Here is a 23058-nt window from a genome sequence, read left to right as displayed (position 1 = left end):
AGGCTCCTGCTCTCACAGACGGAGCTTTAGCTGGGCTAGTGGGGACCGTCAGGTTGCTCTGTGGCAGCCCCTCAGTGTTTGCCCACCTGCATGCCATCTCCAGCCTCTGCCCTGCCTCCTGGGGACAGCCAGATGTTGGGGGCAAGGGTGACAGCCTCTCTGGCAGAAGACCTTGGCCAAGGACGAGGACGGGGCTGGGGAAGTGGGGCTGCCCGTTTCTTCCTGGGCCCAGGCCTGGTCTTATCTAAATCCATTGTGGAGGTGAACCTTGACGTTGACTTCAGTTCCTCTGAGCTCTTTTCTGCAGAGTGAGGTCTCAGAGGAAGGGGCTGACTCTGCTGGTCATTGAGTGAGAGATGCTGGCCCAGGGGTACCTGTCTGCGGCCCCGTTGGCCCTCCTGCTTTCGAGAAGCTCGGCCCTGCAGAGTAATCCTAGCCTGGCCCCATCCAGGTCTCTCCCCACCCAGGACAGAGTTGCAGTCTGGGAAATGGCCCCCGTGTATTCCGGAAGCTGTCCTGAGCACACGAGAGAGGTGAACCCCTCAGGAGGCACGTGTGGGTCCCGGGGCCCCTACCTCAGCCGGCTCGTGTCCTCAGTTGAGGAGGCAGCAGGACAGACAGGAGTAGAAAGCTGCAAATGACACTCTCAGGATGTCCACCACCCACGCGCTGCCCCCAGCGCCCAGGAGAGTGCCTTCCCGTGGATTTCCAGCTCTTCCCAAATCCCTGCCGTCTCCAGGCACAAACTCTCACCAAGACCTCAGACGTTCAAAGCCTGATGCCCCTGCTCAAGCTCCCCAGGCCTGACACCGTGTTTGTCCTGCGCCCCTGGCCCCACCTGGGCGTTACGGCAGCCCCTCCTTCTGCGTCACCTCCCTGCAAACAGGAGCATGCTGGTCGTCGTTCTAAGCGTCCCCGGCGTGATTTATTGCCATCATCACAATATTTTGTTTGGAGCTGTAAACCTCCAGACATAAATCAAGTCATTAGAAAGAATGACGTTTAATCCTGCAGAAGATGCCTCGGTGGGCTGAGCAGCTCTCGCCCAGCTTTCGAATCATTAATTCTGGAGAGGATGGCCCCGTGCACACCTCCACCGGCAGCTCCTCTTCTCCGCCACACACGGGCGTGGGAGGCCAGAGGCACGAGCCAGGCTGCTTTTTGTCTTGAAATAGCACGTTCATGACTGCAAAGAGGTGCCCAAAACACAAGCCCAGTCATGGAGACCGGAGTCCTCATTCCGCAGGAAATGCACGCAGCCGGGAGGGGCCGCCGCTGCGCCTGTGATGTCTCTCTCGCCTGAGAGCTGCCGCTGGCCGGACTTCAAAGGCAGCAAGAGAAGAGCTCAGAACATCTTCCGATCTCCTCTCACCGTGACCCTGCCATCCTTCAAGCAGCCATTATGCAGAGGCCACATTCTGTTTGCAAAGCCACGGGTCTAATTCCCAGGTTTTGCTGCAGACGTGCAGGCCGACGCTAACGGTACCTCCCAGGAACCCAGCCGCCCCCACCCCACCAGGCAAACACCACACCACACGAATTCCCTGCCGTTGGGGCCTCTCGTAGCTCAGGAGACGCCCGCATCAATCATGCTGGAGAGGGGATGGGGTTGGGGGTCTCGGCTGAAGGACCGCCTTAAACTCTGGCAAATTCTAAGTCCACATGACAATTGTGAACATTCTGGATGACATTTCCAGTGTTTAGTGCTACTTCTCGTGCTCAGAGTTAGTGAGGGTGCTGTTAGCAGCATTACGTCGGCTGCACGGGTTACGGTGTTGGAAGTCGAAGGGCTGGGTTGCGTGTTTGTGTCTGGACACTGTTTTCCCCACACTCTGCACTATTTCCTGAGAGCTTTGACCTGCAGATCTTGTGTTTCTGTTCAACAAGGCCAAACCCAGTCTCCTTCCCCATCAGCTCCTCCCTCCCCGAGACCGCCCTCGGACAGATGTAAGGGTGGCGGGCAGACGCTCCCTCGCCTTACCCCTCAGACCTCTGACTCCACAAGCCCTCCAGCCCGGCACATGGTTGTTCTCCAGAACCTGCCGTCCCTCCTCATCTCCCTGCCCTGCTTGAGTTCACGCCCTCCATTCCTCACCTACCTCAGGCCTTACCCTTCTCCAGGCCGTCCCCCAGTCACCTCCAGAAAGATGTGGCATGTGCAGCCGAAGGCCCCTCCCCTCTCCGCCCTTATCTCAGCATTGTGGTTGGCACCCCAGGTCTGGTCACCTTTCATGAGCCTGGGGCTGGGTGCACAGAGCCTGGGGGTCTTTGTGTGCACATGTGATGTGCGTGTGGAGTGCAGCCACAGTATGTGGTGATGGGGCTAAGGGACAATAGTATGTCTGCTCCCCAGGATGACCTGGGCCTTCCATGGTAAACCCATAGCCAGCCCAGTGGGGTTCACTGCTAGACCGACCCAGGGGGCTGGGCAGAGCAGAGCAGAGCCAAGGGCTGACCAGCCAGAAGGGGGAAGAAGTGGGTTTAGGCCAGATGTCCACACAGCCAGCCGCTGCAAAGGCCAGGATCGATGTCTGTATTCTGTGCCTTACTCCTCAGAGAAGCCGGACACATCCTCAGGCCAGAGGCTTCCTGAGCTGCTGGCGGCCCCAACCCAGGTGTGAGGCCTTGTTAACCTCTCCTCTCAGAGGTGCATTGCAGCTATCCAGACCCATGGCAGAGAGCGTCCAGGCTGACTGCCAGGGCTCCCAGGTGTGCAGCCACCTCCGGCCTTGCCCTTTCGGTCTGTGAGTTGTCGGGGGCCCTGTTCTGCTCAGGGGCACAAGGATGACCCCTGAAATTCAGTTGCCCCCTGAGCTGCAGCTGCCCATTCATGGTGCTTGAGCTGGGCCAGGACGGGGTCAGTCAGTGAACAGCGGTGACCACTGGTGCACAGCCATTCGGGGCTGTCTTATGAGGATCAGCGCATCCATCCCTGAGCCCCTAGGCAGCCCTTTACAGGAGCCCGGCTCCCCCAGGGGCTTCGGGAGCCCCCCTCAGGAGAGAGAGGCCCCTGTAGCAGGTTGGGGGTGGGACATGCCAAGAAAGCATCAGCTCGGACGGATTTGCTTTTGTGGCTCTTCAGGGTCTCTCAGGCAGCAGCTGCGACCATCTGACAGCCACAGGCCAGCTCAGTAATTGACGCCGGAGCCGGAACAACACATCCTGAAGCCCGGCTAGAGCTGGGCTGATCATTATCTTGTGGCCTGGCCATCTCTGTAATGAGGCTGCCCTGCTGGCAGCCCCCGATGGCCTGACTCTTCCAGGAAAGGAGTGCCTGTCACAGGCCGGCCAGTCAGCGCTGCTGGCACTGTTCCTGCAAGCAGGCTGCCCTTCCGTGGGGCCACTCTGCCTCCAGCGTGACTCACTCATTTTTATTTCCTGGTAACCCCCGGCGGGAATTCACCAGTATTTAAGCCAAACTAGACCCCTTCCTACAGAGCTGGCTGGAGAGCGGTCGCTAGGTGCCCTGACAGCCAAACAAGAGTCATATGCTCCTCCCATTTGGCGGCCGACCTTAGACTCCCTGCAGGTTCTGGACAAAGGCAGGACACTGCTGGGGCTTCGGCAATCGGCTGCCTCAGTTTTGTGTCCTCTCCTCTGAGAAGTGCAGGTCCCACCTCTCACGGACACTGGAGGACCACGGGCCGTGGAACTTGTTCCTGCGCACGCATAGGTCCCACCCTCCGACTGCCCTCAGGACGGCTACATTTGGGAGACCCACAGGCATCTCATGCTCAGCGAGGTCTGCCCTCCTTTGCAGGACATGGCACCTGTGCCCTCTCACCATTCAGTCGAAACCACAGTCTCCCATCCTGCTCGCGGGCGGCCCTGGACCGCTGACGCACTGCGCGCAGGAGCTGGCTAGTTCCAGCCCACAGGGCCCAACTCCACGTTCACGTGAGCAACCTGAAATCTGCCATAATGGGAGCATTCACCACAGGAATCAGCACACACTGCAAGTTAGGCTTCTGCCCATCGCCCAGGGAGCCAGCTGTTAAACACTTGCCAGCACAACACCCTGCCAGCTAGTCCTGAAGCGTTCGCCGTGTCCTCCTCCACCTCCTGGCACCAGCCCCGGGGCCCAGGCCTTGCACGTCCTGCCCGGACCATGCAGCATGCACTGACCAGGAGTTCTGCTCCTGTCTCCAGCTCTTCATCTCAGAATGGGCTTAAATTCAAAGTAACTCCCTGCTTAGAGCCCTGTAGGCTCCCTTGGAGCTTAGGGGATAAGATTTATGCCTTTGCCAGGACCACAAAGCTCTCTGCATGCTGGCCCCTGCTGGCCCCTGGGGTCCTGCCATTTCTTGACCCTTCAGTCTCTACATCCCTTCATCCCAGGAGCCCTGCACTCATGGCGCAAGGCCACCAAGCTCTTCCAAGAAGACCATCGTCACTGTCAGGTGCCAAGGAATTGTCACCCCCTTTGGAGCCCTCACCTAATGCCTGGGCTTGCGGACATTCCCCTGTCACACGCTGTCTGCTCTGTCCTCCGTTGCTGCCACCGACTTGGACTCGCTGTCCAGTGCCTCATGTCCTTGCTGGACTAAACTCCACAAGGGCAGGGACCATGACTGTCTCATTCGTGGCCAAGGCACCGTCACCAGTGCCTAAGACACTGCCTGGCACACACGGGTGCTCAGGAGTGAATGGGAAAATGGTGTAGGACAGTACGATTGTTCTGCCACCTGATATCCTTGCTGCTGAGGTGCTGGAGGGAGGCAGAGACGGGGCCGCCAGGGGAGAGGCAGGGCTGCCAGGGGCACGGCGGCCTTGCTGGTGAGTGAGCCCTTGCTCATCTGCAGCTGCATTCACTGGCTCCTGCCTATCCTTCCAGGCCCACGTGTGTAGAAAGGATACACAAAGGGAAGAAAAGGCATGACCTTCTGTAAGCCATGTGCACGTACTCTCAGAACCGTCCACGGACATGAACCCACCCAGCACACGCCACGGCAACAGCTGGAAGCATGCACACGTGCGGCGCAGAGAGGCGGTGTGACTCACCCCCTTGGCATGAGCCCTGCTCCATGCAGCGTGCACGCGTGGGTGGCAGTGCATGGCACATGTGTGCTGGGGCCACACACCGAACATGGTGGGAGTCCCCCCAGGTTCTAACAGAGGACAGCTTCACAGCAGGAGCTGAGGACCCCTCCTTTGTGAACAGGTGTGCACACGGAGGGTGCTCAGGGACACCCCGCCCCCAGCGTGTGATGGGCAGATGAGTGGGTGGGGAGTGGCAGGACAGCTGCTGGGTTCGAAGAGCAGCTAACTGGCTGGCTGGTTGACTGACAGGCAGCGCCAAGGCTCCACTCTGACAGCTCCGAGGGGACTCGCAGCCCAGGCTGAGCTGACAGGGAACTACCCAGTTGAATCGTGGATCCTAATCACGGAGGTGAGGGAATGAAATCGCTAAACAAAACAAGTAGCGGTCAGAGCTGTCAGGTGCGCGTCAGCCCGAACGGGAAGATTCCCGAGTCCCTCCCACCCTGCCCTGGTGAGGAGGTGGCTCCGGGAATCTCAGCTGCTCTGAAGGTGGCCAGGGGTTAGGAACACCAGGAGCTGGTAGCTTCCATCCGAGGGCCCTCTCTGTGCCAGCACTGTGCATATTTGCATTTCATTTGCATATTTGCGGACCTGTAAGATGGGTATATTTTATCCTATTTTATAGATGAGGAAACTAAGGTTCAGTGCAGTCAAGGGATTTGCTCAAGGACTCTCTCCCCCCCCCCCCCCCCCACACACACTTGTTTAAAAAATGTGGACCCCTTGTTAAAAGCTATGCAGTCTCCAGGCAAAGGGAGAGGCCAAAAGCCTCCATGAGTTCAGTTTCCTCAGAGCAACTGGGGGAAGCCCATCCGCAGAGGCTGAGGCAAGAGGAGAGGTGTCTGGCTGACTCCTGCCTTCCCCAAGGTGCACAGAGCCACCTTTGGGTTCCAGGAGCAGCTGGCACCTTTGTCCAGGGCAGCCCCACTGCCTGGAACACCATTTCCCTGCCCTGTACCCTGGGCAGCAGAGGTGGGCACGGCTGTGACTGAGTCTGGTCTCCAGGCTGTAACTGAGGCCCTAGCAAAGGATTTAATGAGTTGGATTTTCCTGTGAACACAAGTGAGAATTTAAGGCCCTTTGGTGAGGCTTCTTCCGTCTGAATTCTGTGCTTTGAGTCCAGGCTGCCCTCTAATTGCTGAGTGTGTTTAAACTTTAGTTTTGCATCTAATCTGCATAAATTAACAATCTGCCCAGATGAAGGGAGCTGCTTACAATGAGGCAGAGGCTGACGTTGGGCGGGGGTGCCCCTCCAAAGGGCACAACCTGAACTGCCAGAAGAAGAAAGAGCCTGAGGAGGTGTGGCCACTTCGAGGCCCCAGGCCCCAGAAGCAGGCTCCAGCCTGTGCCCCACAGATGGCAGTGAGGCAGCCAGCTGGGTGTGTCAGAGTTCTGACCCCACAGACCTCACACAGTCCGGTGGGGTGGACGGACCTTCAGCCAGGGCAGCTCCTGTCTGCATCCAGCTACTTGGTTGGCAGCTGCCACCCAGACATGCAGACTCTTCCCAGGCTGCCAGGCTGAGCTGGAGAAGTCTGCCCAGGTTGTTGGACTTCTGCAGGGAGGAGCCCAATGCCCATCCCCACCTCCAGGGCCAGCTCTCAGTCCAGGCAGCAGTGGCTTTTCTACAAGCATTTGTTGAGCTCCCGCTGTGTGCCAGGCATTGTGCCAGGCTCTGTCTGACACAGATGGACCGATACGGTCCCTCCCCCAAGAACATGGAGAACTAACACAATCTTTCGTTCCTGATGAGCCGAACCAACCCAGCAGGGAAAACGTTCCTCCCTTCCTCCAGGCGGCTGCCGCCCCGCCTCCCGAGTGCTCGTAAAGCCCCTGAAGTCACATTTCCCCTGTCATGAGTTGAATTGTGTCCTCTTAAAATACAACCCCTGGTACCTGTGCGTGTGACCTTATGGGGTCTTTGCAGATGTAATCAAGTTAAGATGAGGTCGCTGGGGAAGACAGCCATGTGAAGTTGGACTTAAATTGCCAAAACCAAGGGACATCTGGGGCTGCCAGAAGCTAGAAGAGGCTTCAGAGGGAGAGGCCCTGTTGACATCTTGACTTCAGACACCTGGCCTCCAGAGAGAATACATTGTTGTTATTTTAAGCTGCCAGTGTTGTGGTAGTTCGTTAGAGCAGCCCTAGGAAACTAATACACCCCTGCGATGGTTAATTTTATGTTAACCAAGCCATGGTGCCCAGATGTTTGGTGAAACACCAATATAGATGTTGCTGTGAAGGTATTTTTTTAGGTGTGATTAGCATTTCAATCAGTAGCCTTTGAGTAGAGCAGATTGCCCTCCATAATGTGGGTGAGCCTCATTCAATCAGTTGAAGGCCTTTGGAGAAAAGACTGGGGTCACCAAGGAAGAAAGCATTCTGCCTCCATACTGTCCCCAGACTCAAGCCATAGCATCGGCTCTTCCCTGGGTCTCCAGCCTTGGCCTGCCTTGCAGTGTTTGGACTTGCAAACCTCCAAAGTGCATGAACCGATTCCTTAAAATATATACCCTTCCATGTATGTATCCTATTGGCTGTTTCTCTGGAGGACCCCGACTAACCCAGCCCATCATTCAGAAACCTTCCACACTTCCTCGGAGTGGGGCCTGGGGTTCCCGCAGGCTTTCTCCCCTGACCCCTGTGGGCAGCACACCCACCCTGGCTGCGCTTTCTCCTGCCAGCACCCCCGCATTGCACCTTGTGCTCATCCCTGCTGTGGGTCCCATCCACGCACCAGCTGTGCAGGAGGCCTTTCTGTGGCACACACGTTAGGCACAGGGGCTGCTGCTCTCTGACTGGGATGTGGACGGTGCAGAGCACGGCAACAGCCTTCATCCCACCAACTGCCAGGGCACCTGGGGTGGCCGAAGCGTGGACTCAGGATCTCGAACATAGGGCCGCCAAGACGCAGTGAGTGCCTCACTTTCAGGTGTCTCCCCTGGCTCGGGACGGCCTGAAGCTCCTGAAGTTTCCCGGCCTGATGGGCAGCCTAAGTGGACATGTGAGTGTGCTCACAGGTGGGTGTGGCCACACGGGCTCGCCCTGAGAAGATGTGGACATGGGACAGGAGCCAGGGAAATGCAGCTCGGTCCAGGGAACCTCAGGGATCCAGGGAGCACGAGTCTGAAACTCCGCCCAGGGCAGGGATTCAGACTTACATCCACACCCAGGTGCGCCTCCTGGGCCTTCAGTTCCCCATCTCTGCCCTCCCTGCGGGCCTGACTCCTCAGGATGGCCCTGCCTTGCCTCAGGCCACAGTGTTCAGAGTGGCCGGGCCCTCTCCCCACTGCCTACCAGGGCCTGGAGCTGGGATTTGAGCAACCAGATGAGCAGTCATTTCCCTTAAATATGTTCAAGGGCTCCAGAGACATGTCTAGCCCTTTCTAGGCACTTGGGCCCTGTTTTGACCCCTGTCGGTGTCACCTGTCTACACAAACTGGCACCAAGGAGTTGGAGTTTTTGAGTTGAACCCGGCGAGCCTCCCGCCTGTGACTCGCAGGGCAAGGGACCCTCCTCTCCCACCGCTCACCTGCCAGTGAGGCCCCCTCCCAGCCCCGCTCCAGGCCAGGCTGCACCGCCTAATCCTAAGCACTGGCTCTGCACACCCCCGTCAGCCTGTGCCTCCCCTTGGCAGGCAACCGGGAGCTTTTCAGCCGAACCCTCGGAAGAAGACCCGTGAAGAGCTCACGGTGTGGAACCCACTTGACAGTCCCCATAACTCATGCCTTGTTTGCTCTCACCAGTGCTAACTCTTATTGTATCGTGCGTATTCTAACTGCTCTGCATATGTCATCTGTCCAGAAAGAGAAAGTGGTGGTTTATTTTTTATCCAAGTGCAGGGGGATTGTTAATGTTTTATTGAAAAGAGGGGACGGTAACTCAGATATTGCAAGTGAGGTGTACATGACTGCCTTGGGAGTCCCCTGTCCCTGGGGGGGGGGGGGGGGTTGGGGAATGTGTGTGGCAGCATTGGCATTGGGTGGACACGGAGGCAAGGGGTCATGGCTTGTGTTGCTCAGACCTAGTTTTACCTGGATTGTGTGCTTATTTCGGGGTTTAGGGGGGATGATCATGATTATATTGAGGCCAGCCCCCCCCCCCCCCCCCCCCCGTTCCGTAAGTCCCCCCTGGCACCAATTCTGCTGGCTCTCAGTGACAATACTGTACCTTCCTTGTGAGTGCAGCAAAGGCAACACCGTCTTCCCCGGGCTCTCCATGGAGCTGTCCGGGGTCCTGAAGTGCAGCCCACGGGGCGGGGGGGGGGGGGGGGGGGCAGGGAGGGGGGAGACGCAGACCCCAGTGTCAGGATCCCAAGGTCCTGGCCTTCCCTCGTTCAGAGCTGGGGTGGTCTTTGCTTCAGCCTTTATGCAGCCGGTGTGTGGAAGAGCAGCGTCCTCCGTGGGGAAAGGAGCGCGGGGCCTCTGCCAGGGAGAGAGCCCATTACATTTCCTTTGTTAAAATTCTGCCTTTATTCCAAAGGGCCAGTCTTTGTCCAGCAAGTTGCCATAAGTTTAAGGGTTTGGAGCATAGAGCTTGTGGCAAATATATTCCCCCACAGGATCTGTTGTTGGGTTTTCCACAGACAGTTTTTCTTTACAAAGGAGGCAATTGCAGCCAGGTTGGCTGTGTTAAACAAAAGTGGCCAAAGGTCAGGAGACTCGCCCAGAGCCAGGCTCTGTCCAGCTAGAACTTTTTCTCCAGCCTATGCCCAGGGCTCTGGCTCTACCAGCCTCCGAGTGGGCCAAGCTCGGACACACCTGTCCAGTCTGCACAGATTAAATGGGACAAGCCCCACGGCCACCACCCTTTGGGCTGTGGGGACCGTGCAGGTGGGAGGTCACAGCTGTAGGGGCTGCAACCTCAATAAACACGTTGTCATCGAGTCCACCAGCTGGCAGGTGGCTCCTCGGCCCCACTCTTGGCCAAGCCTGGCATGACTCATTTGCTCCAGAAAAGGACATAAATAAGCGCCATCGTACCTTGACAAGTTGACAGGGTTGACAAGCAGAGTAAATTCCTGTGTCTGAAGCCGAGGAGGGGAGGTGATTTAGCAGAGCCAGCTGCCATCACCAGAAGAAAATAATTAAGGAAACGCGGCAGTGTGGAGGGAAACCGAGAGTGTGCGGGTCCCTTCTGGAGAAGGGCTCTGTGATCATTGGCCGCCGGAGGAAGCAGCATGTGCCAGAAACACTGAGCCCAGGAAGCTCATGCTGGGGGTGGCTGCCTGAGGGGGGTGAAGGGGGCGGCGAAGGGAGGCAGGATCGGGGCTGAGAAGAGGCCCCTGGCAAGGGGCTGAACTCTAAAGGCTCCTGTCTCACCGTCAGGCACTCCCTGATCATACCCCGCCCTCAGGGGTGCAACCACTTCTGCCTGGAGCTTCTCCTCAGCCTCGCGGAAGAGTCCGGAAGGCCTGTTTCAGAGCTTGCCCGCCTCCACACACTTATGCACATAACCTGGGGAATGCTCAGGAAGTCAGACACTCTGCCTTTTGCCCAGGGCAGGGCACACCCCTGTTCAGAGCCCAAAAGGATCAAAGGATAATACTGCAGCAGAAGAAAGATGCAACGTGCCAAGTTCTGCCTTCATTCCCACCTCTCTTGGGACTTGAGAAAGGCCCCAGCGGGCTCAGGGACGGCAGGCTTTCAGTCCAGGGTGACCTCAGGTACCCCCAATTGCTGATAAATGAAGGAGACATGTGGGCACATCCTCAGCCTGACCGTATGAGGCCATGGCCATTGCAGTGACTGAACCTGTACAACAACCTCAGAGAAGTGAGTGGAGTTTGGGGGTCAGGGACAGAGGACCTGGACGTCCTCTCACCAGCTGGGCTCCAGCCACTGGGCCTCTGCCAAGTCCTCAGAGACGGCAGGGGCAGGGCTGGGCCTCCAGAGCACCCACCCCAGGCAGCGCCAGGCTCGGCCCTCTGTGTGAGGGGAGGTGGTTCTGATGGTGACTGGCTCTGGCAAAGCCTCAGAGCAGGAAGTGCCCCTGAAGTCTCCCTGGCCAAGCAGGGGTGGGCGAAGGAAGCCCAGACTCCTAAGTAAGTTCCCCCAAAGGAATCGTCTTGTCCTTCTGGGACATTCCCCAAAACAGACCAAGCCTGCTACGAGGCAGAATCCTCTCCTCTGGCCAAAGGCTCGCCTCTCAGTGCTTGTTGTCCTGGGTGAGCCCAGCCCCAGCCTAGGCAAAGGTGGGCAGAGGGGACACCTGGAGTGTGGCCAGTGATATGCTGACCTCTCTCCATCTCCCCGCAGTCACCGTGAGTGCTCGCTGGACACACTGTGCCTGGGCTCTGCTCAGCCCTTTGGAGGAGGGCAGTGTGTGGTCAGCTCACCCCCAGAGTCCCAGGGCCAGCTGTGAGATCAACATCGCAAAGTGGATGGCTCAGTTAGGGAACTTCCCAGAGGGAAGTGGGGAGACCCCAGTCCAAGGAGAATGAGTGTGTTCCAGTCCCAGGCTAGGTGTGTGCAAAGGTTTGGGTGCAGGTGTGTCATATTCCAGGTATGGAGCGTCCACATGGACTACAGTCGAGCAGAGCCAACAGGGCATAGAGCATGGACAGGCCTTTCGGAAGGGTCCTTTCCCCTCTGATTTAGTGACAGTGTGGGTGGGAAGTGGGCTGTGAGGTTTCTGGATGCTCCGCTGGGCAGGTGTGTGGCAGCTTGGGCAGGGCGCTTTTCCAGACCTTCCAGGTCACGCTAGGAGGTAAGACGCCAAGAAGGGAGCATCAGCTGGCAGCCAGGGGACCAGGTCTTTCCTGCGCCCCCATTTCCATGTGGATGGGAGAGGGACGCTCACACTGAAGCGCGCCTCTCCCGCGTCCCCCCTGAACTGCCGTTTTATGGCGCCTACCCCGAGTGCCCTCCCTTGGGGCACCCACAGTCAAGAGCCCATAAGCAGGTCCCTGGGAACTACGTGGTTCTTCCGGCGCTAATACTGTGCTCTCTGTTCGCTTTTCAGGAGTAAAGTTCAACATCAGGCTACAGCAGCCGCGCGACGTGAGTTCTGATAAATCTCAGCAGGGCTGCCTGGGGAAGTTGGCGAGGGCAGGGGAGAAATTTGGAGCGCACATTAAACCCGTTCTTGGAAAGAAAAATGTGTCCGGCCCTTCCCGGGTGCCCTGGGAACAAAGCCCCGGGCCTGGTGCCATGAGTTTCCCTTCCCGGTTGGATGGCAGCGTTGGAGTGTGCTAATTGACTCAGTAAATCTGAGCGGCTCCTCCAGCCACCGCTGCCAGCCCCGCCCGCCTCGCTCGGCCGCGTTCCTGGGAGGCCTGCGCCATCTGGTGGCCAAAATGACACGTGCACCTCGGGCCATGGCCAGCTGAGGGGGGGACCCCAGGGCTGGGCGGAGCTCGGACCAGAGAGGTCACCTCCCTCAGGGCCAGCTACCTCCCTCTCCCTCCTCTTAGAAACCTCCTGTCACCGAGTGGGCAGGGCCTGGGCGTGGCGAGGGCCCGGCCTGTGTGACCCTCAGGGCCAGCTGTCCTGCCAACCCCGGTAACCCTTTCTCTTCTTGCTCCAGGACTTCCCGCCAGGCAGCTCCCAGGATGGTGTTTTTAAGGCACCCGCAGAGAGGGTCGCCAGAGACGTGTCCAGCCGGGCGCCCAGAGGCCTCCTCCTCCTGGGGCCTGACCCACCTCAAGGCCGCCCAAACAGGGGGGCCCGTCTGCGGCCCCGGCAGCGCCGCCGCCGGCTGCTGATCAAGAAAATGCCCGCGGCGGCGGCCATCCCGGCCAACAGCTCGGCCGGCTCCGCGGTCCGGCCAGCGCCGCGGGCCCCGGACGGCCGCTGGGTCAGCCTGCACCAGAGGCAGCAGGAGCGCAAGCGGGTGATGGGGGAGGCGTGCGCCAAGTACCGCGCCAGCAGCAGCCGCAGGGCGGTCACGCCCCGCCACGTGTCCCGCATCTTCGTGGAGGACCGCCACCGCGTGCTGTACTGCGAGGTCCCCAAAGCGGGCTGCTCCAACTGGAAGCGGGTGCTCATGGTGCTGGCCGGGCTGGCCTCGTCCACCGCCGACCTCCAGCACAACACCGTGCACTACGGCGGCGCCCTCAAGCGGCTGGACACCTTCGACCGCCAGGGCATCCTGCACCGCCTCAGCACCTACACCAAGATGCTCTTCGTCCGCGAGCCCTTCGAGAGGCTGGTCTCCGCCTTCCGGGACAAGTTCGAGCACCCCAACAGCTACTATCACCCCGTCTTCGGCAAGGCCATCCTGGCCCGGTACCGGGCCAACGCCTCCGGGGAAGCCCTGCGGACGGGCTCTGGCGTGCGCTTCCCCGAGTTCGTCCAGTACCTGCTGGACGTGCACCGGCCGGTGGGCATGGACATCCACTGGGACCACGTCAGCCGGCTCTGCAGCCCCTGCCTCATCGACTATGACTTCGTGGGCAAGTTCGAGAGCATGGAGGACGATGCCAACTTCTTCCTGAGCCTCATCCACGCCCCGCGCAACCTGACCTTCCCCCAGTTCAAGGACCGGCACTCGCAGGAGGCACGGACTACCGCGGGCATCACCCACCAGTACTTCGCGCAGCTCTCGGCCCCGCAGCGGCAGCGCGCCTACGACTTCTACTACATGGACTACCTGATGTTCAACTACTCCAAGCCCTTCGCTGACCTGTACTGAGGGCCTGGCGGCTGCCCGTGGGCGCCTGCCCACCACTCACCTGTCCAAGGGGCATGTTCCCTTAGCCAGGAGCTGAGATGTGCCCAGAACAACTGGGCTCCGAGGACGTGAGGAGCTGTGGCTGCTGCAGGCCCTGGTGGGGACAGAGGCCCAGGCCTTGGGTGGGGACCCTGGCTCAAGCCTCATAGCCACTTCCTTCCTTCTTGGCTGAGGAAGGTATGGAGGGGTGTGAACTGGACACCCAGGAGTCCCAGCTGCTCACACCCACCTCAGCCAGGAGTCAGGATGACCAGGGAAGCCTGAGGCCCGAGGATGAGGGCCGGGTGGTAAGGGATCTCCTGCAGTCCCTTCGCCATTGCCTTGTACCAAACCACATGGTTTGCAGCTTTTCTATGACCCAGGAGGAGGTTCCAAATAAAGCACATGGTTTCCAGAACAGCAGTGTCTACACTCGGTGTTGGCATGGGAGCACCAGCCTTTTCCCGGGGCTGTCGAGGGCTCTTTCTCCCTCCCCAGAGCAGCCAGAGCCAGGCGCCCACAGGCCCAGTTGCACGGAAGTCCAGGGCAGGAGTGACCAGTGTGTGTGACAGGAGCAGCTTGCAGCAGCTTCCATTCCGGTCTAGCTCCTCACACTCAGGCCTCCGAGGCCAGCACTTGGTTAACTGGGTCCTCCTGTCTCTGTACCAGCACCCTCGTCTGCAAAACGATAGACCTGTCCCCACGGAGTCCCACTGGGTCTCTTCTTGTCGGTGCTCTTTGTGGGGGCCCTGTGAGGACTGCCAGGGCAGTGACAAGCTGCCATTTGGGGCTGCCACTGGGCTTGTTGCAGTTCCCCTGGGTCCCAGTGGGTGTGGCATTGCCGGGCAGGGAGTAATGCCATCCCTGGCTTTCTGAACCTCTGGGCTAAGCAGAGCTTTGGACTAAAGCTGCCATCTTCAGACCTTGACCCTGGCCTTGATCCCTGGCTCCATTCACCTGACTGGACCACCTCAAAGTTGTCAGGATCATCTTCCCCTGGTGAACCAGGTCTGGGGAGGGGGGAGGAGAGGCTATAGGGAAAACATACCCAAAAGCATACATTTTCACACAGGAATAGCTCTGAACTTGTCAAAAGCCAGGGAGATTCCTGGAAGGTCTTGGAGAGAGTGTTTGTTGGAGCTTTGAGTGTGGGTGTGACTGTGGCCGCTTTGGGTCTTGTTTGTAATGGGAAGTGCTGCCTGACTGTTTCTAGGCATCTGTGGGTCTGTCTGCCTACCTTTGGGTCTCATTTCTCTGTCTCTCAGGAGTATGCTGCTCGCCCTTCTTGGCCCCCCATGGATCTCTCCCAGGAGATTGCTCTCAATCTGTTCCCACTGGCGAGGGGAGGTGCTGCTGGACCCTAAGAAGGAGACCCTGCGGTCCCCACAGTGGGACACGCTGCTGGATCCCACCCTGGACTGCAAGGCTCACACTGGTGTGAGCTGCTCCATCTCCCTCTCTGCCTCCAACATGGGCTCTGGAAACTTACAAAGGCGGAACAAGGAGATGAGGCTGCTACCTGCCTGTTCAGGCCACATGCGTCCAAGAACCCTGAGCAGGCTGAGGCTTCCCCTCAGGTTGCAGCTGGAGTGGCCTGGGCCATCTGACAGAAGGAACCCAGAGCGCCAGGGAGGATGCTGTGGTCAGGGCCTGAGGGTGTGGGAGGCAGGAAGGTAGATGCTGAGAGCCAAAGAGGCTGACCCACCAGCACCTTGGCCAGGGCCAGAGCAGTGTAAGAGGAGGCGGGAGGCTAACAATGGCCCAGAAGCAGCTGTCCCCAGGCTGTGTGCCCACAAAGTCAGACAGAATTCACGATGCAGAAACAGTGTCTCTGGTCATGGATGCATTGGCCAAGCCTGAGGCAGTGTCACTGGCCATCAGCTCAGCTTAGAGACAACCAGGATTGCCCTGAGACCATCCTCCACAGTGTGTGCATGTGCGAGTGTGTGTGTGTGTGTGTGTGTGTGTGTGTGTGTGTTGGGGGTAGGAAAAGACATCTTTACTTGTGTCATCTCTCAGAGACAACCAGACCTGAGTTGGGCAGATATACACACACAACACATCCATCAAAGAGGGGTCTTCCTCCTGGGTGGTAACAGGTGACACAGTCCTGGCCCAGCATGACTGCCAGGCCCAGCCCTGAGACCTCACCCTGAATCCACTGAGGTGGACCCAACTCCGCCTCTAACCCCAGCCTCAAGCCTTGTATAGCCCTAGGGCTTGGGGACAGTGGAGCTAACTGCCAATACAGGAAAGTGTGTGTGTGTGTGTGTGTGTGTGTGTGTGTGTGTGGTGGGTGTCTGGGCTGGGAGAGTGGATGGGTGAGTATGTGAGTCTATATATATGTCTATGTGTCTGTGTCTCCATGTATGTGTCTCTGTGTGTGCATCTGTCTGTGTGGGTGTGTCTGTGAGGGTATATGTGTCTGTGTGTGTGTGTCTGTGTAAGTGTCTGGGTGTGGGGTTGAGCATGTAAGTCTCTATGTGTATATATGTGGGGGGAGCGGTTAGGGTTAGGTGTGGTAAGTGTCTGTCTATGGGTATCTGTCTGGGGTGAGGGAGTGTGTATGTGTGTGAGCCTGTATAATGTGTCAGGGTTGGGGGGCCTTGGACAGTCCTCCCCCTCCTCTCTGGGACCATCTTGTGCTGCCCATCCCTGCCCTACTTCATCTGCTTCCCACTTTGTGGGTATAGTGTGGAGGGAGGGCTATCTGGGTCAGGGTCCTAAGAAGGGCCCACAGGCTCCTCCCAGAGGTCAAGTAGCCCACCATGCATGTAGGGAAAATAACCACTGAACCCCCAGTGCCCTTCCTCTGCCTCTCTGGTGCAGCCCACAGTGGAGTCCCTGCCAGGCCTTTGCCCTCAGAGCAGCTCAGACCTCCTCAGACAGGAGCCTTGCTCTCTGAGTGATGAAGAGGACAGACTAGGGTCCTCCCGGAACCTGTGAGCTCTAGGAGACCTGAAGTCCTCTGGAGAGATGAGATTTGAGATCCGCCAGGTAGTCAGGTGTGACATTCAGGTGCCTTGGGCCTCCAAGACACAGCCAAACCCTCCTACTCCCCACTGTGTGGGCTTGGCCTCCCCCACAGGGAGGGGCCCAGGACAGAGATAGGCAGGCAGTGGATGGAAGGACAGTCCTTCAGCACCCCTCCCCTCCCATGTGCCAATTTCAACCTTGGAGTTGCGCCCCCTTGCCAGGGGGTGGGGCACTGGAGCCTCAGGAGAGGCCTGGGGCTGGCAGGCCGTCTCCCTTCACTCCGCCCCCCCCCCCCCCCCATCCTTAGCTTATCATCTCTGAGGAGCACCCGTGGCTCATCAAGGGACTTTCCTCCTGGTGTCTCCTCCCCACTCCACCCAGGGCAGCAGGACCTGGAGCTGGGCACAGGGAGCTCAGTGCTGACCCATGGGCACAGGAATGGACCGGGATGGTTCCCAGGAGCTGGGGGCAGGCTACTGGGGCTGAGCAGGGCTGAAATGATCTGTCCTCATCTTGGGGACCCTGTGTTGATGGGTACAATGACCTGGATGAAGAATAAACCGGCACCCTTAGGGAGCTGTGGGCTTGCCCTAGTGTGGGGAGAGGAGGGAGGGAGTTGGCCATGGCTGCCCTCTCAGAGGAAGTGGCTCCATGGTCCACTCACCCATGCTGGAGGGGAAAGGGAGCGGGAGTGAGAGCCCTGAGCTGTGGTCCCTCTGGGTGGCCTGGCCTGGCCTGGCCTAGCGCTGAGGCCGGCGTTGCTCCCAGACTCTGCACCCTGCCCTTTGCACAAGAGTCTCAGCTGGGATATGGTGGCCAGGAGCGGAGGGTGGCCAGGGGTCTGATGGGGCTGGGGCCACCCAGGAGCAGATGCTTCTGCCCCTCCCCCACTGCTGGGGTGGAGAGGGAGGGACTCCAAAAGTTAAGCTGGGGGGCTGCTCACAAGAACACTTGAAGCCTAGGACAAGGGTCAGAGGTCAGAGGTCAGAAGTGAGTCGTTTCAAAGCGAGGAGCCTAGGGTGTGCCAGCCTAAATCAAGCGCTCAGGACAGTGGGTACTGTGTTGGCCTGGCCCATGCACTCCATGGTGGGTAGACCTCTCCCAGCAGCTCTGACTGTGCCTGCTTTGCCCCACTTCACAGGCGAGGGGACAGAGGCAGAGAGGCTTGTCCAGAGATGCACAGGATGGCACCTGGAGCTGCGATCCACCCAGCAGCCGGGCTGTGACCCCCTCACTCTTGTGGCCGCCCCCCGCCTCATCCCCTGGGCATCTGGGCGATCCAAGGGGGGGAGGGGGAGAGGAGGCGGAAGCAGGCCGCCACCGGCAGAGACACCGCTGGCCACCAGGGGGGGCTAAGACCTTGCTCCTGAGCAGCGGCCTGGGTATCCCCGGCCAGCCCACGAGGTGGCAGCAACACCCCGACTGTGTACGGCCAGGCGGCGACACTGTGACTGGAGACCCTCTCTCCCTCCCAGCCATGGGGTCACCCGCGCGGTACCTCGTGCTCACAAACCTCACAGGGCCATCAGCAGCCTCCGGCGCTTGTTTGTCCTCCACTCTCCATGAGGGTGACACAGGCCTTCTGTGACCTCAACCACAATACGCACACACTGACACGGGCACAGACACAAGACATGCCCCCCCCACAGGCACACATGGGTGCACACATACCCATCCTCACAAATGCACATCCAGACCCAGAGACACATCCACGGACACACAGATACAAACATACGTTGCAGATGCACGCACACACTCATGAGACACACACCCGCACACTCACACAGACACCCCCGGAAAGGTCACAGCTAGCCGTGCATTTCTGACTGCGGTGAAATAAAGGGAGGACCGGAAAGCCCCTCACTATGTCAAAGGCATGCTCCTCTGCACCGCCGTCCGGGTCTCCTCGCTGCCCTTTCGGAGGCCAGCCCTCCGCTCCCTCTTGGGTCCCCCGCCTCCCATCTCCTCCTCAAGAACATCACTCGCTCACTGCTAGGTCATCAGACTTTCCCAGCGGGGACCCATCTTCAAAAAAGAAAACGCGTTAGCCTCTTCCCCTCCATGGCTTGCGCCCTTCCTGCACCCGTCATTCTCTCTGCCCTTCAGTGAATCCTTCTGTCCCTCTCCAGTGCCCACCTCTTTACCCAAGCCACTTCGTCTCCTGCCTAGGCTCCCAAAGCAATCATAGGAATATGGTATTTCCTGGTTTACAGGTACTGTGCTAAGCATTTCATGTCTAGAAGTCCTCATCGCTGCCCTGTAAGACAGATATGATTGTCATCCCCATTCTGTGCACATGAGGAAACTGATACACGGGGGAAGTGATTTGCCCAAACTCACACAGCTATTAAGAAGATGTTCTGCTCGAGCCGGTTTGGCTCAGTGGATAGAGCGTAAGCCTGTGGACTGAAGGGTCCCAGGTTTGATTCCGGTCAAGGGCACATGCCAGGGTTGTGGGCTTGATCCCCAGTGTGTGTGTGTGTGGGGGGGGGGGGGACGGGGAGCATGCAGGAGGTAGCGATCAACGATTCTCATCATTGATGTTTCTATGCCTCTCTCCCTTCCTCTCTGAAATCAATAAAAAAAATTTTTAATTAATAAAAAAAAAGAATATGTTCCAACTGACAAATCTCCAAGGGGGCTGGGGGATGGGAAGAAATTAACCAAAGAACTTACATGCATAACCAGTGGACACAAACAATAGTGTGGTGAAGGCCTGTAGTGGAGCAGGCCTGGCAGGAGGGGGATAAAGAGGGGGGAAATTGGGGGACATCTGTAATACTGTCAACAATAAAATTTTAAAAAATTTTAAAAGAGACTGACAAATGTTAAAAGAAAAAAGATGTTCCAAGATTCAAACCCTGGTAGTTTGGCCCTGGTGTCCACCAACGTGCCATTCTGCTTCTCAGAGATGACCTCGCTCAGACCTTACAGACAAGTCATGTCCCATAGACACATCCTCTTCAGCCTCCTGCTGGATTCAAAGACACCATCATCCTACACCCGTGTCTGCACCCAACCCCATCAGATCATGCCTGTTGCCTGTCCGCTAACCTGCTGGTCGCCTGGCACAGCCTGGCTGTGCTCTGTGACTATTATCTGTCTCTGCCTGTGTCTGGGTCAGCCTGTCAACCTGGGTCAGTGGTGGTTGCCAGGGCTACAAGCCAGGCCTATCCCTTCGGTGCAGGGGCTGGAGCAGGAGGGTGGGGGTGGAGCCCAGGGCTGCTGATGCCTGGAACCTGCTCCTGGGAGACCCAGGTGCCCAAGGGGTAATTCCCACAGGCCTGGGGAAGAGAACCCAGCTGGGCAGGATGGGGCAGGGTGGGCGAATGCAGGCCAGGAGGGAAAGCTACATTCTTACTCACCAAGCCGATGTGCTGAATTTTACTTTTCCTTTTATTTATTTCTTCTTCTTAAATCCTGTTTCTCTCCCTGAGGCATTTAATCTATTATTTAACATTGGATTGTGCGATTGAAACTCCCAGGCAAATTGAAAATTATTTGTGTTTGAGGTTTCAGGCATGAGGCTGAGGCAACCGATTCTGGGAGATCCAGGGAACCTGGCAAAGGTGCAGCACCTGCAGCCCTGCTCCTCGGAGGGGCCAGGCAGAGCAGGCGGGGGCATGGGGATCAGGCCCCGCGGGCTCAGCCCACCTTCGCGCAGGCCTCTTGCACCCAGAGCCCCCAGCTCAGGGGTCATTAATCTCCATGCAGCATTTCACTAGGGAACTGCTGCCCCAGCCTCCCACTGGCCAAAGTCCTCGCAGGCGGAACAGGTGCAATCAGTCACCCTGGCCCTATGCCCACCCTGGGGGAAAGGCCTCAGTCACAGGAGAATTAATGACATGGGACAGGGGCCCACCATCATTTTTCAGGGGTTGGGCTCTCCATGGAATTGCAGTCAGCTTTGCTGCCGAATGGGGTCCTAACCTAACCAAGGGGGATGGGAACCGGGTGGGGCTCAGGGTGGGGCTGAGGGCCCTGGCCTGGGGAGCACAGACCCCAGTTGGGTATTTGAGGGCCCAAGGGCATGTGACTTTGTAAGGCTGGCTCCAAGGACACGACTCAGGACCACCCCTGAGTTGGAACGGGCTGGAGCCCAGGGCAATGTGCACACGGTGTGGACCGGCAGCAGATATGTGCAGGCTGCTGGACAACAGATGCCGGGGCAAGTAGGACCTTGTAGGCCCCGATAAGAAGCTTGGATCTGGTGCTAAAAGCGATGGGAACCGCCGAAGGGGAGTAGTGACCACAGTTCCATACCCAAAAAGGTCCATATTGAGGCAGGGAGGCCAGAGCCTGCATCTATTTCATATTTTCTGAGTGGCCGTATGTGGCAGGTGTTGTGCTAGGCACTGAGGACATGTGGTGATGGCGTGCTGCACGCACATGTGTGTGTGTGTGTGTGTGTGTGTGTGTGTGTGTGTGTTTCCAGCCTGGAACCAGGGCTCAGCATCAGGACAGTGAGGATCAGGGAAGAGCATGTGCAAATGTCCTGCGGCGAAAGGTTGTGTGGCCAGGTGGAGCAGAAGGGATGTAGTGGGTGCCATGATGCACCACCCAGATCCCCTTCAGAGAAGAGGGACTTGCAGGCACTGGAGTGCTGCTGGCACAGGTTTCTGCCGCCGCCCTCTTCAGGGATTGCTCTGGCTAAAGACAGTGGCTCACTCATGGTCACAGCACAGCCAGTGTTCTCTCCCAACAATTCTGAGGGGCCACCCAACTTCAAAGCTACATGTGGTGGAAAGAACAATGGCCCCTAAGATGCCCTCCTCTTCCTTCTAAGAATGTATGAGTATGTTAGTTTACATGTCACAGGGGATTTCTCCCATGTGATTCAGGATCTTCAGGTGGGAGATTATCCCGGAGTATCCAGATGGGCACATGTACTCACAGGAGTCCTTAGGAAAGGAGAGGGTCAGTCAGAGAGAAGAGGGGGCCATGGACACAGAGGTCAGAGTGATAGACGAAAGGATCTACGGACCAAGGAAAGCAGGAAGCCTTGGGAACTCGCAGAGGCAAGGAAACATGTTTTCTTAGGGCCTCCGGAGGGAAGCAGCCCATGTTAGGCTTCTGGACTCCAGAAGAGCAAGAGAGTAAATTAGTGTTGTTTTGTGTTGTAGCTGGAACCTGATACACCGTCACAGCCCAACTTCTTCCCCTGCCTAGCCCTGCTTTCCTCCCTTCCATTCCACAAGTGTGGGTCCTGGGAGCCTCCCTAACAACTCCTTGCATGTTCATGAGTTCTGCGCCCCAGGGAGCCCCACCTACAGCCCTGTGCGCCAGGGAGTCTGAGGAGGCAGGTGCAGGGCAGGACCCTGGCGCAGGTTCACCCATCTCTGCCAGCCACCGCTGCAGGTGGGCACAGGTAGCCCCTGGCACAAGTGGTCGCAGTTGCTCACACTTGCGCCTTTGGTGGCCTGGGATGGTTTGCCCATGCAAGGAGATGCAGTGCTGAGGGCAATGTATTCAGGTGCTTGAGGGCTACCAGGGAAAGCAAATCAGCAGAATTAGATGGCCACTGCTCACAACTAACACTTTGAGAAAAGGTAACAAAAAGCTGAGAGCAGCACAGAGCTGTGTGAAAGCCTGTGGTACACAGCAGGTGGTCCTCCCATCCTGTAGCAGGAGGGCGGACAAAGCTAGGACCCGGGAGCAACCAAGTTCCAAAGAAGGTCAAACTCAGCCTATGCAGGTCAGCCAAGGTCATGCTCTGGTGGGGAAAGTGACACCCTGACGTTCCCAGTGGGACATCTGAGTTGATGCACCCCAAGCTGTAAGTCCCTAGATTGCCTTGAACCCTCTGAGCCCACAGAGGTGGCCCTTCTCCCCTATTAAGGGTTAATGGCCCCCATTCCTTGAAGAAGTGGGAGGTCTCTGCTCTGTAGGACAGTGTGCAGCCCCTCCAGGACCTGCCCCCACCTCCCCTTCTGGCCACTAGACCACAGCACAGCTGGGGTAAGGAAGGGCTGCACCTGATGGGACAAGAAAGGAACTTCAGCCCAAAGGAGCTACAGCACCTGTAGCTCTCGGGTATCGCAGGGCCAGGACAGCGAGCACAGGTGGGATGGATTCTGAAGGTGCTTGGTCCCAGGTCAGGCAGGGAATGTGCTGGGCAGGCACATAAGGTTGAAATGGGTGAGCTTATTGATATGAGAGTGCTTTCCTGGGGCAGGGGCTTCAGTATGCTAGCAAAGACTACAGGAGATTGTGCAAACATGCTGCTAGGATGGGTTCTAGAAGCATGGGGAAAGCAATGGCCCGTGCTTTTAGAAATGCTGGAATTTTTGTGTTAGATGGTGGACATGCTCGAAGTGGACGTGCTGAACTGAATGTGCACGTAAGGCCAGGAAAAAATGGAAGAGGAGCATGGTCTTCAGGAGGGTCTGG

At 58.0% G+C, this 23058-nt stretch overlaps 1 protein-coding gene across 3 annotated transcripts in view; it reads left to right on the top strand.

The window, feature by feature from the left end:
* The window catches only part of CHST8 (carbohydrate sulfotransferase 8), a 106828-nt gene extending 92718 nt beyond the window's left edge, over positions 1-14110 (top strand). For all 3 annotated transcript variants that reach the window (XM_070398015.1, XM_070398016.1, XM_070398017.1), the window contains 2 exons: positions 12004-12041; positions 12568-14110. In XM_070398015.1, coding sequence (XP_070254116.1) covers positions 12004-12041; positions 12568-13674 — 1145 coding nt within the window. In that variant the 3' untranslated portion in view covers positions 13675-14110. The remainder of the gene's footprint in view (positions 1-12003; positions 12042-12567) is intronic.
* The last annotated feature ends 8948 nt before the right edge of the window (positions 14111-23058 follow it).

Source organism: Myotis yumanensis, unplaced genomic scaffold, assembly GCF_028538775.1.
Source record: "Myotis yumanensis isolate MYYU_CA2020_CCGP unplaced genomic scaffold, mMyoYum1.0.hap1 SCAF_18, whole genome shotgun sequence".
Lineage (NCBI taxonomy): Eukaryota > Metazoa > Chordata > Mammalia > Chiroptera > Vespertilionidae > Myotis > Myotis yumanensis.
The sequence above is the reverse complement of the archived record's forward strand: the minus strand, read 5'-3'. Positions and strand labels throughout refer to the sequence as shown.